Source organism: Terrapene carolina, unplaced genomic scaffold, assembly GCF_002925995.2.
Source record: "Terrapene carolina triunguis isolate 2854851 unplaced genomic scaffold, T_m_triunguis-2.0 Scaffold35098, whole genome shotgun sequence".
Taxonomy (NCBI): Eukaryota; Metazoa; Chordata; order Testudines; family Emydidae; genus Terrapene; species Terrapene triunguis.
Genome location: NW_020699449.1, coordinates 1,870,638 through 1,890,883, shown reverse-complemented (window position 1 = coordinate 1,890,883; position 20,246 = coordinate 1,870,638). Strand labels below are relative to the sequence as shown.

General features: G+C 42.9%; 1 protein-coding gene across 1 annotated transcript in view; it reads left to right on the top strand.

Moving 5' to 3' along the window:
• The window catches only part of LOC113405360 (lysine-specific demethylase 4C-like), a 390,365-nt gene that overhangs the window by 18,224 nt on the left and 351,895 nt on the right, over nucleotides 1-20,246 (top strand). Inside the window, exons 3-4 of the mRNA XM_026646511.1 lie at nucleotides 7,406-7,581; nucleotides 10,254-10,368. Coding sequence (XP_026502296.1) covers nucleotides 7,406-7,581; nucleotides 10,254-10,368 — 291 coding nt within the window. The remainder of the gene's footprint in view (nucleotides 1-7,405; nucleotides 7,582-10,253; nucleotides 10,369-20,246) is intronic.

Below are 20,246 nucleotides of genomic sequence, written 5' to 3'. Positions count from 1 at the left end.
CTCTTATTAACTCAAAACTGCACCTCCGGGAATGGAATACTTGTGGCACCTTAGAGACTAACAAATTTATTAGAGCATAAGCTTTCGTGGGCTACAACCCACTTCTTCGGATGCATATAGAGTGAAACATATATTGAGGATATATATATATATATATATATATATATATATATATATATATATACACACACACACATACAGAGAGCATGAACAGGTGGGAGTCGTTGGAGTCCTGAGACTGCTGAGCTGGAATTGATATGCAAACTAGACACAATCAACTCAGGATTAAATAAGGACTGGGAATGGCTGAGCCATTACAAACATTGAATCTATCTCCCCTTGTAAGTATTTTCACACTTGCGTCTTATCCAACTGTCTGTACTGAGCTATCTTGATTATCACTTCAAAAGTTTTTTTTTTTCCTCTTACTTAATTGGCCTCTCAGAGTTGGTAAGACAACTCCCACCTGTTCATGCTCTCTGTATGTGTGTATATATATCTCCTCAATATATGTTTCACTCTATATACATCCGAAGAAGTGGGCTGTAGCCCACGAAAGCTTATGCTCTAATAAATTTGTTAGTCTCTAAGGTGCCTGTTCTTTTTGCGGATACAGACTAACACGGCTGCTACTCTGAAACCTCCGGGAATGGGATGCTATGAGGAATGTGAATTCCCCTCCCCACCCCAGATGCCTTGTCATTCTTGTCCCCAAGGGGTAGTGATTGGTCAGACCCACAGTATCTTAAGAACAAATTGTTTTGACTATACCTCCCTTCTAGGGCAGGCCAGCAACCACAGCAGAATGTCTGCTGCATGCTGCGAGGGCTTCATGTAGAGTCAGATGCAGGGAGAAAGGGGTGACAGCAGCATGAGAGACAATCAATTTGTTCTTCCTTGTCCCCTAAAATCGGGTCTTACCTCATCCAGTGAGACCCTACTGCTGCCTCAGTTTCCTTTCTTCCTTACCCAGGAAAATAAAACTCCACAACTCTTATGCTTTAGAATTACTCTCCCTTTCTGGAGTCTGGTTTGTTAACATAAACTAACAGTTTAACTCACAGACACAATCTCCTAGCCACCTTCTCCAGGTTCACCAGTCCATTATGCCTCATCTGGGCTCCTAATTCCCACTTAAGGGTTTTGATCCTGCCCATCTCTGCACATAACTCCAGCAAAGCCTTTTTCTCTGGCTGCTAGGTAGAGTCGTCCCCTGCAGGTGGGTCTTACTTTTTTCTTCCTCCTCTTTATCCTTTTATTTGGACATCAGGCCCCTGCTCATGCTACCTCTCAGCTCCCCATCTCTCTCTAAGCTGGGATTCTGTGCCAGGCCTACTCTGGCCCTCTCCAGAGAGCCATCCCATGGTTTTCCTCTCTTTGAGGGAGAAGACTCCCTCTTATAGGTAGCAAACCTCAGCTACCCTTATGCAATGCCTAGTCACCTGACCCTACCATCGGTCCAAGCTCAAACCCACCACTTGAGAGTCAGGTAATTAGGCACAGCTCCCACTAATGGGGCAGCACAACCTGTAACATACCTGCCCCATATAGTCTTGCCCATTTCTTGGGAAAGCTGTACAGAATATTCTTAATCATGAGGAGAACGCCTGTTTGGTCTCAACAAGTAACATCACATCAAACATCATAATAACCAACCTTTTGCTATTGCCTCTTTGTAACATCCCACCTTCTTGCTGCTTCTGTCCTGTTCAGTAAAACTGGACTTTTACCAGAACATAGCTGGCGTAAGGACTTTCTGTTCCTTAGAGAGCAGACTCTAGTACAAGCACACCCTTCAGAATCAAGCGTGCACCTTAGTGAATTCTTTTTTTTTTTCTCCCACAAATACCAAAGTCTGCACCTTTGTACTTGTGGCCCCTAACAAATTCTGTAGAACAACATGCTTCTGTTCTTCAATCACCCACAAAATCTTTTCAAAGGCATTCTCCCTCTGGATTTCTTTCTCCTCTATCGTTGACTTTTGGTCCTTGCCTTGACCCACTTATGCAGGTGTTCTATTTCTGGATCCCTGACAGTCTGATCAAACATCCCTGCTGCAGAGAGGCATGTTTCACTTTAAATGTCAGCACTATATTATTGCTGATCACTTTATCAGATGTGAAGAGGAAGTGGAGGGTAGTGATGCTCACAGAGAGGGGAAGCTCTGAGTTGCTTTAGGGAAGAAAATGCAGAGGGAATAAAGGAGGGGAGGGGGAGGGGGAGAGAGGGAGAGAGCTAGAGAGAGAGAGAGGTGGGGGAGAGGGAGAGAAACTAGGAAAAGAAGAGACACAAAGGCCTGATAGTTTGTCAATCCTAACAGTGAGCCTGTTTTTCCAATAAGTGATTCTGAATGTGATGATAAGTTAGTGAGGAAATAATACACAATGGTAACTAGAAGTTTAACTACTAAATAAAGGCCATATATTCTATCTTTTGATCTTTTTGCAAACTGATTATTAAAATCAATGGGAGATTGAGGGGAGTATGTAGTCCTAAATGTATACCTCGGTTATGATAGATAGCTACCCAAAAAAGGAGAGCCACACTATAATTATGTATAGGAGCGAGAACTCTGCTTTCAGGAAGTGCTTGATGAGAGAGCACAGTATATGTTGAAGGAGGAATAAAGCCTGAATGTTGCACTGTTTTGGTTTTAGTCCAATGTTTCTCAAATGCGGTCTCCAGGGCCTTTTCTTGCGGCCACAGCGTCTTGGGCTGTGATGGGGGTGGGGGGTGGGGGCGCAAAGCAGCGGCCCCTCTCCCCAGAGACACAAATGCTGGAGGTGCAGGCAGCTGGTGAATTCCCCATTTTCCCAAGGGTAAGGGAGGCAGGCTTTGGCCACGGGGCTTTGAACTCCGTCCATGTGGTGGCAGGCTCTGGTTCCAGGCTTCGGCCCCAGGCTCACTATCCCACCATTGTCCCTGGACCCCGCTGCCTCCCTGCCCGCTTCCCCATCCGGGGTTTAATTTGTCCCAGGGCTTGCCGGGGCTGAGTAAGTCTGCTGTGAAAAGTGATATTAACAAACGTACAAATATCACTTTTCACAGCAGAAGACTTACCAGCTAGCAAGTCTTTGGGGGGGGGGGGAGTACAACTAAAAAAGCAAAAGAAACAACCACAATAAAACAAGAACATGCAAAGTGCCGTATTTGTATTTCTATTCTGTTTAGGTCCATTAAAGAATAGAGACAACCATAAATTATTTTTATTACTGAGTCTGGAAAAAACCCAACATAAATAACAATGATTTGGATGTGTATACGTGCATATTTATTTGTTTTTCCTAAAGGTAATTAAGTATTTTAGGAAAAATTGTCAGCGCAGCCACCAGCAAGAGTTGGTGGCCGCACTCTGAGGCCACCAAAAAATTTGTTGTGAGAACCCCTGTTTTAGTCCGTCCTTTTTTATGTTTGAACACTGAGCAACATAAAGCTATAGACCACAGTTAAAAGTAGAATTTGGCTTTCTCCATGGAATGAATTTGACGCTCGTGATTTGTAAGATGATAGTTTTGCTAAACATTAATGGAGAGGCTGCATGACCTAGTGGAAAGGGTACTTTACTGAGAGTCAAGAGACCTTTAGGTTCTGTCCTCAGGTCTGCCATTGAACTACTTATCTTAGGCAAGTCACTTAATTTCTGTGTCTGTTCCCTGTCCCCAACCTTTTTCTATCATGTCTATTTAGATGGTAAAGTCTTCAGAGCAGGGACTGTCTCTCACTACAGTGAGAGCGCATAGCACAGTGAGGTCCCAATCTCAGGTGGGCTCGCTAAGCACTACTGTAATACAATTAAACAATAAGTGTGCTCCAGTTTGCTGAAGGAGGATACTTTGGACACTATTCACAAAAATATTTCATGCTGCATATTGCTAAAAACAAAATACTATTGACCTTGAATTAAACAAAAGAATGCAAATGCTGGTTTTTAATATTCACGTTGTGGCGCCAAACCTACAAGTTCATGCCTAATAGTCATGAAAATGGAAATGTCTATGCACATCTTTGATTTTTATGCATACATTTTGAATGCATGGCTTCTCTGCTTCCAAAGCAATGTTTTGTATTTTTTGTGCATATAACTTGTTAAGATTTGTGTGAAAACATTAATGGAAACTACAAGACTAGGCCGTTGAGCACTCTTGTTTCTTTTAGAAGAGGAAACATTGGGCCCAATGTTGCAGTCCCTAGATGGACAAAGGTCACATCAAAGTTCATAAAATTAAAAAAAAAAAAAAGGAAAGAAAAGAAAAAGTGAGTTTTAATCACGTAGGAAGTGCAGGATTAAACTGGAAGCATTAACTATGCCTTTAACAGGAAATCGTTATCTGCTAAAAACATTTTCTTTGGTTGTCTAAATTTGTATTTCCTACATCTTCTAGGTTTGTGCAGTTTTATACTGTGAACAATGGAAACATCCCAGTCTCAGAAAGACATGTTCCAATGGGTTAGGTTTAAAATTTGACCTTGTTGTTATCTGGAGACAATGAACGATCTCCAGATCTCAGATGTATTCTAAATTTCCATACTCTCACTAAGGTGTTTTAAAGATAAACAAAAATGCAATAGCCACTTTTATATATAACCCTAAAATGTTTGCATTTTGAAGAAACAGCCTGCTATCAGAGCGAATACAGACTAACTATAATAAACTCATCCAAGACTTTTGTTAGCATCACTGCTGATGCTAATGCACATATAAAGAAATAACTAATAGTGCCATGCTTGCTGTGTTTAGTTTTTGTAAGCAGCACAAACACTTCCAATGTTTGTAACATATAAAAAGACAAAACTAAAGGTTGGGGGGAAAGAGGAGGAAATGTTTTCAGTCTTTTAATAACAATAATACAAATGTAAAAAGTTTATATATAAAGAACTCTACATAAACAATAGCTGTTGCAGTGTTTTAAAAAAATGTCTTGTTGACAAAGTAGTGAATTAAAAGATAAATAGACAATATTTGGAATTTAGAGATTTCCATTTGGGCTGTAATAATATATAAAACATCTTTTCAAAACTACCTAATACCCTAAAACAAGACACTTGTATGAGACCATTTGGGTGAACTCAGGCTTCTGTAAAATTCCTGATGGCTGTGAATAGCATGGTGCATGCTTGTGAGTCATAGCAGAACTTGGAATCAGACGGGGTGAATCAGGGGAACCTGAAACGAACCCCACCTCCCCCAAACTTTACAATCAACTGGGGCTTGTGTACACACAGTTTTTGTACTTAGTTTTATTACATAAATTTATGGGAATAAACACTGTTTAAGGCAACCCAATATATCTGCATCCACATGAGGGGTTATACCAATTTAACATATTTGGTTTTAAAAAAAATCATGCCCCTAAATCAGTGGTCCCCAACCTTTTTGTGGCCAGTAGCACATTCATGTTTTCAGAAGAGTGGGGCGGGCACCAACAATTTTTCAAGGCTTATTTTGTATTTGTACATTAAATAATACAAAAAACATCATATTTAATATTACATAATATATGAATCCAGAGAGAAGCTGGAGTGAAGCCGCGAGGACAGAGAACACTGGCGCCCGCAGCCCCGGAGTACTCTGTCTCCAGCAGGCGCGGGGCCCCGGCTTCTCTCCCCTGCTGGGCACTAGGCGGCGCCTGCTGGGGCAGGGCCGGCTCTAGGTTTTTTGCCGCCCCAAGCAAAAAAATGTTTGGCTGCCCCCCACTCCAGCCCTGGGTTCTTCTCCCCCCCCCCCCTCCACCAGTGCCCTCCCCCACCCGCACCCAAATGCACATGGAAGGCATAGGGACTAACCCTCAAACCTTGTACCTGGAAAGGGATGGGGATCTAGTAAAGAGGGTTCAGGCAGAGGAGCGGGTGTGGGGGTGCTTGGGGGCTCTACACTGGAGCAGAGAAGCGGGGTGTAATGTACTTGTGGAGGAGGGTGGAGCAGGAGAGGGGATATCAAGAGAGTTGCGGGAGAAGAGGTGCAGGGGAAGGGGGAGGTGTGGGAGGAGAGGGCTGGGGAAGGGTACAAGGGGAGAGGTGAGGGTGAAGGGAGAGTACAAGGGGAAGGGGTTCAGTGAAGGAGCGATGTGGGGAGGTACAAGTGAAGAGGCTGTGAGCAGGATGGGGGGTGCAAAGGCTGAGAGGGGCAGGCACTGACAGCTGCTTCCCTAGCCCCATGCAGGCAGAGCCGAGAGGACGGACACTGACCCCCAGGTGCCTGAGCCGCGGGGGTCCCCCGGCGGGGCAGTATGCCCCGCTTGGAGCCGGGCTCTGCCTCTCCCCGCCCCTGGCACTGTGGGGGCCCAGGGCAAGCAGCCCGGGGCTGAGGTGGGGGAGGTGCGCGGCGGGCTGGGTCCGGGGGCAGCTCGGGCTGCCTAGCCACTCGCCCCATCAGTGTGTGAGCCGGGGTCCGCGTCCCCTGCCCAGCCCGGCGGCGCCCTGCACAGCCCGCTTGGGCAGGGAAACGCCGCTCCGCCCTGGGGAGACTCAGAGCAGCAGCAGTGGCGGTAGCGGTGGCAGCAGCAGGACCCCTCCTCCCTGCCTGCATCTCGGGCCCCGCTTCCCTCCCTCCCCGGCTCCTCACACACTCTGGGAGCCCCTCTCGCTGCCGCAGCCCGGGCTTGTCTCCAGGAGACGATGCTCTGGCTCTCCAGCGGCAGGGCTCTGGCCAGGGCTGCCTCCCGGCTTTTTGCCGCCCCAAGCAGCCCCGGAGTTCTTTGTCCCCGGCAGGCGTGGGGCCGCGGCTTCTCTCCGGCTTAAACTGCATCGCCGCGCCTGCCTGGGACCGAGAACATCGGCACCTGCAGCCCCGGAGTTCTCTGTCCCCGGCAGGCGCGGGGCCGCGGTTTCTCTCCGGCTTAAGCCGTGGCGTCGCGCCTGCCTGGGACCGAGAACACTGGCGCCCGCAGCCTGCAGCCCTGGAGTTCTCTGTTTCTGGCAGGCGCGGGTCCATGGCTTCTCTCCCCTGCTGGGCACTAGGCGGGCGCACATAAGTGCCCCGGCAGGCGCCATGGCGCCTGTGGGCACCACATTGGGTACCACTGCCCTAAATGAAATAGTTTAAATTTCATTTAGATAGATTTATTTATTCAAATAGAATAAAAATTGTGTATAGACCAGACTTTGTAAGATTTACTGAATAACCCAGATAGGAAAATGGAGAGAGGCATTCAGCAAATAACTCTGTACTTTTATCTAGTTTTAAAAAACATTGAAGATGTTATGTTTAAATTAGATGGTTCACAATGTTCATGGACAACAAGATTTTTTAACTTATAGTAATTAAATCTTTAAATCTTTCAGTCAGATTTGCTAAGTTTTCTGTATTCGATTTAATGAAATAATTTGTTTCTTCATCCACTTCAAAAGTATTTCTGACATGAGCAGTAGCTATGCTGATTTGTGTATTGCTGCTCTGACTTTTCAGGTGATCCCACCCAAGGAGTGGAAGCCGAGAAAACATTACGACGACATTGATGATCTAGTGATTCCAGCTCCAATTCAGCAGATGGTCACTGGTCAATCAGGGCTTTTCACTCAATACAACATTCAGAAAAAGCCAATGACCGTGAAAGAGTTCAGGCAACTGGCCAACAGTGACAAGTATGTATATTCAGTATTCTGTTTGGAAAGGAGAATATGTAACCTTCTCCCACTGTGATTTTTACCTTTTTAGGCACCGGGTGATTTTTATGTCTAACTTACTTACTGAAGGCCATCCTTGTCCTTCTTCTAGGACTTGGTAGAAGGCACTACTCAGTGCTTAGAGTGGTCTGAAAAAAATGGAGAGTCTGTCATCACCCCAACATCTGCCCATCCCCCTATCCCCAAATCAGTTTTTCTCCCACTCCTCACATCTGTTCTGTCCCCTTTCCGCCAGCAATTCTGCCCTCACCATGCCCCAAGTCAATTTTACCCCCATATTTATACTACCCCCTTCAGTGCCCACATCAGTTCTGCCCCCCACCTCACCTGTGCTCCTCTTGCAGCACCTGGAATTCTTCAGCCCCTCCCACAGGCCTGAGGGAAGGGAGGCTGGAACGGAGACCCTTCCCAGGCCAGGTACTGCACGGGAGGGAGAGCAGAGGGGGAAGGAGCAGAGGAGCTGTCTTATTGCTCTTAGGAGGGTGGGGAAAGAGGGAGTAGAACTGCCCTGATCGAACTGCTCTGAGTGGGTGCGATCTTTCTGCTCACTTCCCCCTGCCTCCCCCTCCCCCCCCGTGAATAGTGTGGGCTCCTGAGGAGAAGGGAAATAACTGTCTGCCTCTTGCACCATCCCTGATTGGCTGCTCTTCCCCAGGAGGCAGACAAGTGGGTAAAGCAGCCAACCAGAAGGCTTTTCCTCCAAGGTGGTACTAAAAGAGTGCACCTCTGCAACTAGGCTCACTTTTTAAAAATTTAATTTCCTGTGTCTGTGACCCCTTATGATCCAGCATACTTTAAATCCTGCTGATGATGAACTCTGTTTAGATTGCTATGATCATTTGTTTTATATGCTTACATCTGCATAGGGGGTATAAAATATAACTTCTGTATATAAAATTATAGAATATAAAATGCCATGTAGTCATATAAAGGTCTTATAGGCATAGTTTGGATTGTTCCTTTTACTCACAAGTGGTGAAATAATGCGTAACCATGCACTTGCATAGAATATCCCACGAGTGCAAACAGAACCGTAATTCTGCACACACCATAATAGAAAATATTTTAAAAATACCTGTAATTAGAATTGTTTTATCCCTCTACCTATAATATCATATTGCTATGTTATATTTAATAAGGCTATATGAGTTAGGAGTATTTAAAAAGCCTCCTAGTGTGTTACATTCTTCTTAAACAATGTAATAGCAGAAGCTCCTAACCTTTCTTTAAAGAAGATTTTTCCCTCTCTTCAAAGAGGTCAGGTTTCTGTGGAGGACAGCTTCCTTTCTATGGGCATATCTCTGTGACACTAAATTGCTTTCCCCTTCATTTGGGATACCCAGATGAGAATGCCCTGAACTTGGATGTCATCTTAACATGGCTGAAGGGCTCTAGTCTGAGTGATAAACTGCATTTAAGAGAAGCCCTGGTCTGTAGGTTACTCATGGATTGCTGGGGTTCAGCTCCTGTTTGTTGAGAGACGATCAGTTCCCCATGAGGCTCTTCCTCCATCCTTCTCAATAGGAGCTGCGTCAGCTGCATGACCTCCTGTTTCCTGTACTTCCAAGTTTTCTTCCAAGCAGTCTGAACAGAAAGAGCTTGCAGAGTTGATCTAGAACTCTCTCCCCCTCTCAAGTTGTTGCATTTATGGAAGCAAATTTCCCTTCCTAAAGACTTTCTAAACAAGGGAGTACTGTGGCCAAACACCCTGAGGAAAAGGTTTTGGCAGAGTAGGCTGCTTGGCAATAGCAATAGAAGCATACTCCATCTATGGGAAGTTAGAAGAATCTTCCCAGGCCACAGAAAAGGATGTAAAAATGCCCCATGTGTCTGGGACAAGCAAAGGGATGAAGACAAGATCCTCCAAAGATTTCTGCCAACTGGAAGAACTGGTGCACTTCTCCCAAAAAAGCTTTATGTGGGAGAGGGAGAAAGGAAAGCAAGGTCCCCAGGAACATTGGGATTCCTCCCCTTGCTTCTGGCCTGGGCTACTAAATGGCAGAACACTTGCCTTTTGGACCTGTTGGGGATAATCTGCAGGACCTACTTGTGCTAGAACCAGCATGTGTTTGCACACTCTTTGGTGTTTATGCTCCTAAAGTACAGGGGTAGGAACTGGTGACCATATTGCCTATTAACAGTAGTGCCTTTTCACCAGCCCAGGAAATGCGGTAGGCTAAAATGGAGGATGGGGTGGTGAAGAGAGACTGTGGGGCCACCAACTAGTAGTGTATTGGCTCTTTCAAGAGCCTTGGGTGACAACAATCATACTTAACGGCCTAAAACTCAGAACAGGCAGCAGAAGTTCCTTCCATCTGTTGAGACAGGAACAAATTATCTGGGTAGCACAGGACTAATAGCGACATAAATACTGTGAAAGACATTACCCAGTGTTACTTTGAAAGCATTGTTACTATGAAACCTATGGGTTTAGGACTGTTGAATATGTGAAAGGACCAAAGAGTGTGAAACTCCTATATTTGTCTAAAAGTACTTGGTCTGCAAAATCAAGTATAGAGCACATCAGGAACGTGGATGTTGGGAGACATCCAAACCATGAGGGTGAAAGGACAACTTTTCCAATTGAGGTCCTCTGAAACATTGCCTTTAATTTCATTCTCTCTCTGCAGATACTGCACTCCAAGATATATAGATTATGAAGATCTGGAGCGTAAATACTGGAAAAATTTAACCTTTGTGGCACCGATCTATGGAGCAGATATCAACGGGAGCATTTATGATGAAGTATGTATAGTTTTATACATGTCATTTCCCCCCTCCTCAACCCTGGCCCAAAAGGTTAGTTAATGTTGCACTCTTGTATTGCAGCTGAGAACCAGGTATCTCTTGAAAATTGTCTCTCAAGATCCCCACTTTTGAGTTGCACATGCTCTTAGTATGATGCGCTTTAGACCCTCTTGGGAAGCAGTATGCCCCCTTATGAATCCGAACACTGATAGAGGGGTATATGGTATCATGGGCTCAACAGTCCTTAGCTAAGCATTTCTGGTATCCGTAAGATCTTGCTGCAGCAGCTTATTTTTTTTGGATAAACTAGTTTGTCTAGTTACAATCTTTAAAAAGTATAGACATATTTGTTTATTTGTGCAGTATCAGCTCTGTTACACATTTCCAGCCACTTCAGTGGTTTTTGTTATTGGTTCTGCTCAGTCGATTTCCAGTGAGTGGGATTGTGTGCATTCAAATCTAAATCCACCCTAATTGATAGTCTGTCAGATCTGGAGCAAAAATCAGGTTGTAAGTGTTACGCATCATGCGATGGGATGGTGTCTAGGGCAGATCAGCACTCGGCTGTTGTATGTCCCCTATCACTGTGGTATTTTAATGTCTGATATGTCGTTAAGATGAACACTCCCTTAAAAGGTGTTCTGCATGTGCATGATTTTGCCCTCTTCAAATATGAGTGCTACCTGAAACTCCTTCTCGATGAGGCGGTGTCAAAACTCACCTGAATTAGTCCTTCTCCACATTAGCGCTAAAGAAAATTTATTTCCTGTAGTGATTCTGTTGCTGGTTTGTTGCTCCTTTGACTTCTGAGATGAGTGTGGTGCTTTAGACCTGGTGGGCCTGGGATGATTCTGAGTTCACACTTCATTCTTCTAGACTTGCTGATTCCTCTTCTGTCTTTCTCTTCTTGGCTGCTTGGATACGCTCACCTTGTCACCTCAGAAGCAATCTTAGTCTGAGGAAGGGGCTTGGATCTGAGGACTGTCAAGGTCAACTTTGATTTCATCTGGAATGGGATCAGAGGTTCATCCCAAGGTCCCTTGAACTTGTGAGTTTCCTAGCAAGTTTACGATTGACCTTAGGTCTGAGGAACCTGTACGAGTCAGATCATTCTCTTCCGAGATGGCTATGTACAGATCCTCTGTCTGACCTCAGGAATCATTCTACCCTCTGGACCTCTCTAGTTCTTGAGGTTCCTTCTTTTTACCACCTCAGGCGTTATCCTACCTCTGTGCTTCTCTTGTGAGGAAAGTTAATACAGTTTTAACTAACATTCTTCGGCTTTGGAGAAAAAAAAAGCTTGAAATAGCTTCATTTTTCCAACTGCTTCACCTTAGAAGATTAGTTGAAATACTGTTTACACAGCTGCTCAGGTCTCTGGCTGCATAGAAATGCCCTTAGAATTACTACCTATTTCTGACTGAAATAGTGGAGAAAGGAAATTTCTAGAGGAAGTAGGATTTTGCTGGCTGTTGACACAGGTGACTGACTGTTAGTACAGCTCTCATTATACAGTCAGAGAAATGTGAAATACCTATCAGCATCAGTTTTGCTACTTAGAGAGCCATTCAAGAAACTGGATAATATCCTAAGGGAGTAGTTAAGCAATGAGACCATCAAGAAAGGAGAAGCAAAATTATCTTTGTAAGAATACATGCGCGTCTCCCAACTTGCTGGGTGAATCCTTCCTTCATAAGGATCTGTGTTCCCTCCACTTTTTGATGGTTCTGCTTAGCACTTCTTGAAATGCTCCCTGCTATCTTTGTAATCACTAGGAGAAGTAGTGTGTAACTTGGGGCTTGCCTACACTAAAGGGAAAAGTCGATCTAAGCTATGCAATTTGAGTTACGTGAATAGGGTAACTCAAATCGACGTAGCTTAGATCTACTTACCGCGGGGTCCACACTACGTGATGTCTACGGGAGGTGCTCTCCCGTTGACTTCCCTTACTCTTCTCGATCAGGTGGAGTACAGGAGTCGACGGGAGAGCGATCGGCGGTCGATTTAGCGGATCTTCACTAGACCTGCTAAATCAACCACCGATGCATCTATCGCCACAGCACTGATCATCCGGGAAGTGTAGACAAGCCCTGTGACAGAGGGTTTGTCAAAAGACAAATTGCTTACGGGAGTTTAATGAGAGGCCTGACCAAAATTAGAATACAACCAGCCAAGGTGGTCTGAAAGACGGTATCTGAACTAGGTAGTTAAGTCTTTGAAAGCTATTAATAATCAGTGAAAGATATTTGTATCCCCAGTGGTCCAGCTCATGGAGAAAGCAGTGCATGTAAACCCTATTATGTATGCATGTAACTGGAGAAAACTGGTTTTGAAAGCTAGGGTAGCAGCACTGGATCGGGGAAGATTTTATAAGAGAGCTCTCTAGACACACAAAGAGTTTGTTGTTCTCTGGACAGCAAGAGATGCAGACAATTTGACCAAAAGGGGGCAGAGAGAAAGGATTGCTTTCAAAAGTTAGAAGCTTTCACTTTTCTTATTTTCCTCTCTAACTAAACTGGGAATGATTTCTCTAGTTTTTCTTTGAGAAGTGTGAATCTATTATGTGAACCATTTTTTTTTGTTTTAATGCCATTTTCTCTGTGGTTTTAATAAATCTTGATATCGTTAAGATAACTGTCATGAGGGTAACATCACACAAGCATCTCCAGAGTGAAATGAACCCCATCATGTCTAAGGGAGAGGTGCAAAAGGGAAAAGTGTTTCTGGAACCAGTACCACCTATCAGCTTTGGTTGAGACACATGGACAAAGATTTCCTGTCCCAATGAGTTGTGTTTTCATTACACTGCAACAAGTGAATACAAGGGGAGAGGCCAGAAGACCAAGGAGGAGATGAGAATTATGACAACACAGAAATAGAAGTGGTGGAGACTGGTAGTGGGAAGACAATAAACTGGGAGATGACTAGAGGTGCGGACAAGTGACCAGGGCGGAAGAGAAGTAAAATAGCAGCCTGTGGAATAAAAGCAATACCATTTAAAAAAAAAAAAAAAAAAAGGGAGGGGGGGGGGGGGGGGGCGAAGGAATAGGGACGGGGAAAAAAGAGGAGAGAGAGGAGGGGCCCACACGCTGTGTGATGGGGCATCCACGCCAGGACAAGGCGCAAGGGGATCTGGAGGAAAGTGAGAGGTGACGCCTGGCACCAAGTCATTGCTGGGAGGAGGTTCCAGCTAGAAAAGATGGGGAATCATTGATAAAAATGGAAATTATTTTTTTAGACAGAACTTTTATTTCCCAAATTACTCTTTGTCCGCCAGATGGTGCTCTTGGGCAACTAATGTGCTGAAGGCCAAGCTAGGGGAGAAACCTCTTGACTAGATTTAGAATCTAGAGATTGCTTTTGCGTGTTTGTCCATTTCAGAGATTTTTATTTATGCAGAAAGAATGGATGTAGTACTCCTGGCTACAGTTGTGGGCAAACAGTGAAAGAAAGGGGAAGGTGTAATTAATTTCTCATAACAAGCTATTTGTGATAATGGAAACAAATGTTGTTTGTATTTTTTAAAGTTAGGGAAACTATTGCAGACAACATGCTGCAAGCATTGAATTTACAATAAAACAATAAGGCAAATATCTCAAAGCATTTCCATTAAAAAAAAAAAAGCCAGCCGAAGGCACATGCACTAATTCATAGATGTAGTGTTGCATCTCTGCATTACTGATGTTTCCATGCACTCAGATCTTCAAAATTAGTGGCAAAAGCTGCAGCAATGTAGGTCCTTTCTCTTTTGTTTACAAAACAAACAAATAAAAACAGTTGCCATCTAGCTGACTGGTTTTGAATAGGATTTGTCTGTTTTGCACAATGACTTTCACTTTCTATTAACAAAGCTATCTCTGAAGATACACCCCCGATTTTAACTTTTTAAAATTAATTAGAAACTGGCAATGTTGAATTTCTGAAATCCAAGACCTTGCTGGTGTTATGGGAGAGAGCAATTGAAATGACACTGCCGTGTATTAACAAGTGGTGGGTTCTTTTTCTCTTTAACTCAAAGGATAATGAGGGTTTAGAAGAAGGGACACAACTGTAAAATCTGTTACATGGAATAAAAAATAGGAAAGGGAACAAAGCTATAAACACATTTTGAGTTCTGGCAACCAACATAAAGAAACAAACTTTGCTCTTGTGATTTATTATATTACCAGAACCCCTTGAATGTATTTATAGCGTTGTATTTCATGGTTAACTGTCTCTGTTTTGTTCACAGATTAAATTATTTATAAATTAGGAAATATCCTAAAATGATAACTGTTGTGAAAACATACTGTGGGTTTATAGAAAAGAAATTCAACGTAGAAGGCTTAGAGTTAGGTCGAAGTATTATGCCATGCTGTACACATCTTTTATTGTTTTTATATTTAATTATAGTACTTTGTAAGAGAAGGACAACCCAGTTGACTCAAGAAATAATGTAGGGAGGCATTCCACTAAATGTTTTTCTGTGGCCACCATGTCATCTGACCTTGAGTAAAAATGCTTGTGCCAGGTCTACCCAAGAGTTTACACTGTTAATAATAATAATAATAATAATAAATAATAATGATAATAAATAGCACCAATGTGGCTAGTTGCAGTGGTACTGAAAATTGAATAAGCCATTTTCTACTGTAGACACACCTATGGGGAAAAAGAGAAGAAAAGGTTTAGAGAAGGGCAACTAAAATGATTAAGGGTTTGGAATGGGTCCCATATGAGGAGAGATTAAAGAGGCTAGGACTTTTCAGCTTGGAAAAGAGGGAGACTAAAGGGGGATATGATAGAGGTATATAAAATCATGAGTGGTGTGGAGAAAGTGAATAAGGACAAGTTATTTACTTGTTCCCATAATATAAGAACTAGAGGCCACCAAATGAAATTAATGGGCAGCAGGTTTAAAACAAATAAAAGGAAGTTCTTCTTCACACAAGCACAGTCAACCTGTGGAACTCCTTGCCTGAGGAGGTTGTGAAGGCTAGGACTATAACAGGGTTTAAAAGAGAATTGGATAAATTCATGGAGGTTAAGTCCATTAATGGCTATTAGCCAGGATGGGTAACGAATGGTGACCCTAGCCTCTGTTTGTCAGAGGTTGGAGATGGATGGCAGGAGAGAGATCACTTGATCATTACCTGTTAGGTTTACTCCCTCTGGGGCACCTGGCATTGGCCACTGTCGGTAGAGAGGATACTGGGCTGGATGGACCTTTGGTCTGACCCAGTATGGCCACTCTTATGTTCTTATGCTCTTAAGAGGCATGGGAGAGAAGGAATCAACATCACCAATCATGACTCTCCTGGGATTAAATTGGCTAAATATTTATACTCTGGGATTGGCTGTTATGACTGTCACGAGTGCATTACCAATTATTAGAGGGTGGGATAGAAAGAAATGCCTGAAACAAGAACAGAAAGGGTAGACGAAAGACAGGGGAAGAGCATCACTGATTGGCTCATGGTAGAACATACTTCCAGCTGGTGTGTGTATTTATTTGTTAAGGTAATCTAAGTCTTAATATACAGTCTGGCACTACTTAGGGATTGTAAACAGTTAAAATATTTGTTTCAAAGGCTACATTTTAAAGGGCCATTTGTTATGATTTATTGCAATTTTTTTTAAGGAGACTGAGTCATAAACTTTTGTTAATGGTTTAGGGGATGCTAAGAGTATTACAATAGCTCTGTAAACCTGGTGTTAGTGGGATCATAAATGAAACTGAAATTTGGCTCTGTTTTTTTTTTTTGGCCCAATCCAATAAAATTAAATCTTGGGATACCATGTAAGGTCCAACATCCTCCCTATTCATTACATCACCCAGCTTCCTCTTATCAGGAGAGTTGAGGCTGGCATTTTTGGGAGAGCAAAGTAGGTGTAGGACAACTCTATAAGAGTTGTCTTCTTCGTATGGCTGATGTAAAAGTAGAGCAACAACTACAATTTTATATCTAGATGGTTAAGCCAGATAATTGCGCCTGGAGTAGCAGAGTGTATTGCTGTGATACCTCAATCATATTTGTGAATCAGGCATTGAGTTGTTATATGTTCCATGGTCTGCTCTGGGTGACCACAGTCGCACACTAGAGAGTCTTAAATTTTCCATTTGTGCAGCAAGTATCCACATCTTCCATGGTTTGTGTGGATACGGTTTAGGCTTATCCAGGAACTTCGTGGGAGATCGAAGCCATGAATCTGCTGCTCCGGGTCTTTCACTAGGTGTTTGTTTGTGACTTCTTGTGAACTCCATTCAGCTTTCCAGGTTTCATCAGGGTTGAAGTTGCATTGTTGAAGGTTAAATGCGTGAGTCCAAAAGGGCTTACTTGACTTCAAGCGGTGGTGAGGGATGTTGTTAAGGTCCTGGTGGATGGGAAGACATTCATTTTCCATCACCCTCGGAAATTCCCGAAGGGTTGTGGCATCATGGCAAATGGATGTGGGAGTAATGTGTGACAGCATGGGCAGCCAGGGTGTTGGGGTTGACTTGAGGGTTCCAGTGATGCACCGCATTGTTGTAGTCAGTTGGACATCAACAAGTAGAGTATGGCTACTTCTTGTCTATACGGTTGTAGCGTACTTGGCTACAGAGTACACAAGGGCCATCGCTGATGTCTGTAACATGCATGCAAGTGCTTCCCAGCTTATGCTTGCCAGTTACTGGACCAGGCTGACCCTTGTCTTCATCTTGGCAGCTACCTTCTTCAGATGGTTGTGGAACGTTAGCATGCAATCAAGCTTCACTACAAGATAGGTCAGAGTGTGGTCATGTCGCACAGCGTGGCCACAGAAGGTCAATTTTAGGATGCGCTTAGCGTTCCTGTTATCAAGATGGAATGCAGTGACTGCTGTTTTGTGAGGATTTGTCTTGAGCCTCCGTTTCTGGAACTATTCCTCCCTGGGTTTAGGTCTCTGGTCAAGGTGGACTCGATGTCACCGAAGTTGGCTGCTTGCGTTGCCAGGCGAGGTCATCCGCCTATGCAAATTTGGAGGCACGTTGCTCGTGCAAACATTAAAAAGCATTGGCTCGAGTACTGAGCCTTGTGGCAGTCCATTGGTGAGGAACTAGGGTGAACTGACTTCGTTGCCCAAGTGGACACATAGCCACCTATTGCTCAGCATTGTCCATAGCAGGCATGGTGTTTTGCGGCAGGGGATGATCCTTGCAAGCTTCAGCATCAAGCCCTAAATCCAGACTCTGTCGTAGGCCGATGACAGGTCTACAAAGGTTGTGTCGGTCTTAAATTTCCTCTGGAATCTGGCCTTGATGTTTTTAAAAAAAGAGTACAGCAGACTGCTGGTTGATCTGAAGAAAGGAGAAGCAAAGAATGGTATCATACCACTAATGATAATTATCCTTAAAAAAACCCAAAATGAATGGAAGTTAGTTCTACATGAGACCCATTTTACTCTTATCATGGAAAGCTACAGAAGAGCTCCTGAGCCTACTTTAAATCTTAAGCTAGACCTTTCACTTGAGCTATTGAAAGCTACAAGATTCTTTGCTCTTGAGAAAGAAAAGAGTCAATTTTTCCAGGACTCTGTGAGTTTTCATACCTTTACTAGAGACATCAAGCTTTCCACTTCCATCTCCACAGTGTGTTGAAAGTTGATTCAAATGCTGTTAATAGAGCCATATGAACACTGGACAGTAGTTAACAGTAACAAACAGGGCTTATACACACTAGTGCTTACTTCACTATAATATAAGTTGCTCAGGGTTGTGGAAAAGCCACCTCCCTGGGCAATGTAAGTTACACCGACTTAAGCATTGGTGTGGACAGTGCTAGGTTGGTGGGAGAAGTTCTCCCGCTGATGCCACTCGGGGAGGTGGAGTAATTGTGCCGATAGAAGAGCTCTCTCCCGTCAGCACAGAGCGTCTGCACTAGCAGTGCTACAGCAGTGCAGCTACAGCGGTACAGCTGAGCCAGTGTCATGATTCTAGAGTAGACTAGCCCACAGTCACCCAACATATTAGGAAAAAGGGAACTAATGATCTTTCATTTGAACTGTTACCTGTAAAGGAAAGTTCAGGCAGCACTTCTCAGAGGAAATAAAAGTTAAGTCTAATGTGCTACAGCAAGGGCTATAGATAATTAGGCACTATAAGTATGAAACTTACAAAAAAAATTGTTCTTTGTTACAGAATAAGATAACCAGGGAAAAAGGGTATTTCATCTTTTAAATAAAAAAATAACCTCTTATTGCACAACTTTGTCCCTTAGGTCAGACTGCCTGAGGTGTTTTCTGAAAAAAACACCCATTACATTTGACAAATATGCTCCTAAAATATACGTAGATTAGAAATATAAATATTTTTTATTGCAATTAAATAACATTTTTTATAATCTAGGTTAGCTCCAGAAAGATTTTAAATAAAAATATTAACTCTGTTTTCCATAAATGCCCAGAATAAATATTGATTGCATTCTCTCCATATGCCAAGGATGACGAATAAATGGATTCTAACTGCTTTTCTACAATCAAGTGGTTGTCTACTAAACATTACATATGAATGAGCCTGTGCACTGTTAATTTAATGTTGGATATTTAAATATAAAATAGCCGGTTGACTTTTGAATTTTGAGAGGTATTCTTATTAAGCGTTGAGATGTTGGAGCTGAGTAACACTTTTAGAGCTCCTGGTTTCTCTGCTGTCAGTGTTGCAATTGTGAGAATTAAACACAGTTACATTATTGTCAATGAGACTTAACTCCATATTACACTGAGCAAATGTTTTGCTTTGAAATGTTTGGAATACCAAAACAGTATTTTCCATTTTATAAAGTAACATCTTGCAACATTACAGTTGCAGAAATAAAACTGATTTTCTTATATATTCAAAGAGGATGAAAAAAGAATTAAAAACTAGCCAAAATATTTTTAGACCATCATTAGCTAATAACCACCTAAAATGTTTTCGTCCAAACTCTAACAACATTTCTTCCCAGGCTGAGAACTTCCATGCTATGCAAATAGATCATGTATAGGCTGAAGGGGTTGTGTATTTTGTATATTCCACAGTCATTTGTTTTTCTATGTTCATATGGAAATTTGGCCTTGTTTTTGGAAGAAAATTGTCAGTGTGTTGATTGGTAGTGGTGGGGAAAGGACCAAAAAGCCATAGATACAGGAAATTAGTATCAGATAAATTGGTGACTCAGAATAGTAGGAGAAATTAAGAACATAAGAATGGCCACACTGGGTTAGACCAAAGGTACATCCAGCCTAGTATCCTGTCTTCCGACAGTGGCCAATGCCAGGTGTCCCAGAGGGAGTGAACCTAACAGGTAATGATCAAGTGATCTCTCTCCTGCCATCCATCTCCACCCTCTGACAAACAGAGGCTAGGGACACCATTCCTTACCCTTCCTGGCTAATAGCCATTAATGGACTTAACCTCCATGAATTTATCTAGTTCTCTTTTAAACCCTGTTATAGTCCTAGCCTTCACAACCTTCTCAGGCAAGGAGTTCCACAGGTTGACTGGCTATAAAAAGATAGGGCTATAAAAAGAGTATACCTTAATGCCTTGTTGGTTATTTGTAAGAAAACAACATTATGGATGCACAATAGAATCTCCATGGTTAAGGTTGTTTTCGGTTTTCCACTTAAAGCAGATATTCAGTGTCTTTGTTCTGTAGAAAGAATACAGTGTATCTGCCCTAAATTTACAACATATAATCTGTGAGCAAAGATTTATTCTTCTAGGGATTTTCAAGTAAATCTGTTAATTATTTGAGTAAAAATTAATTAAATTTGGTCCTTTAAGTTTACTTTGAGTCTCATGATTTTTATACTCTGCATACAATTACTAATTTGAAAGGGGCACTTTTTTAGCAGCATCTAAGGGAAAAACTATTTCCTAAGTTTACAACTAGGTT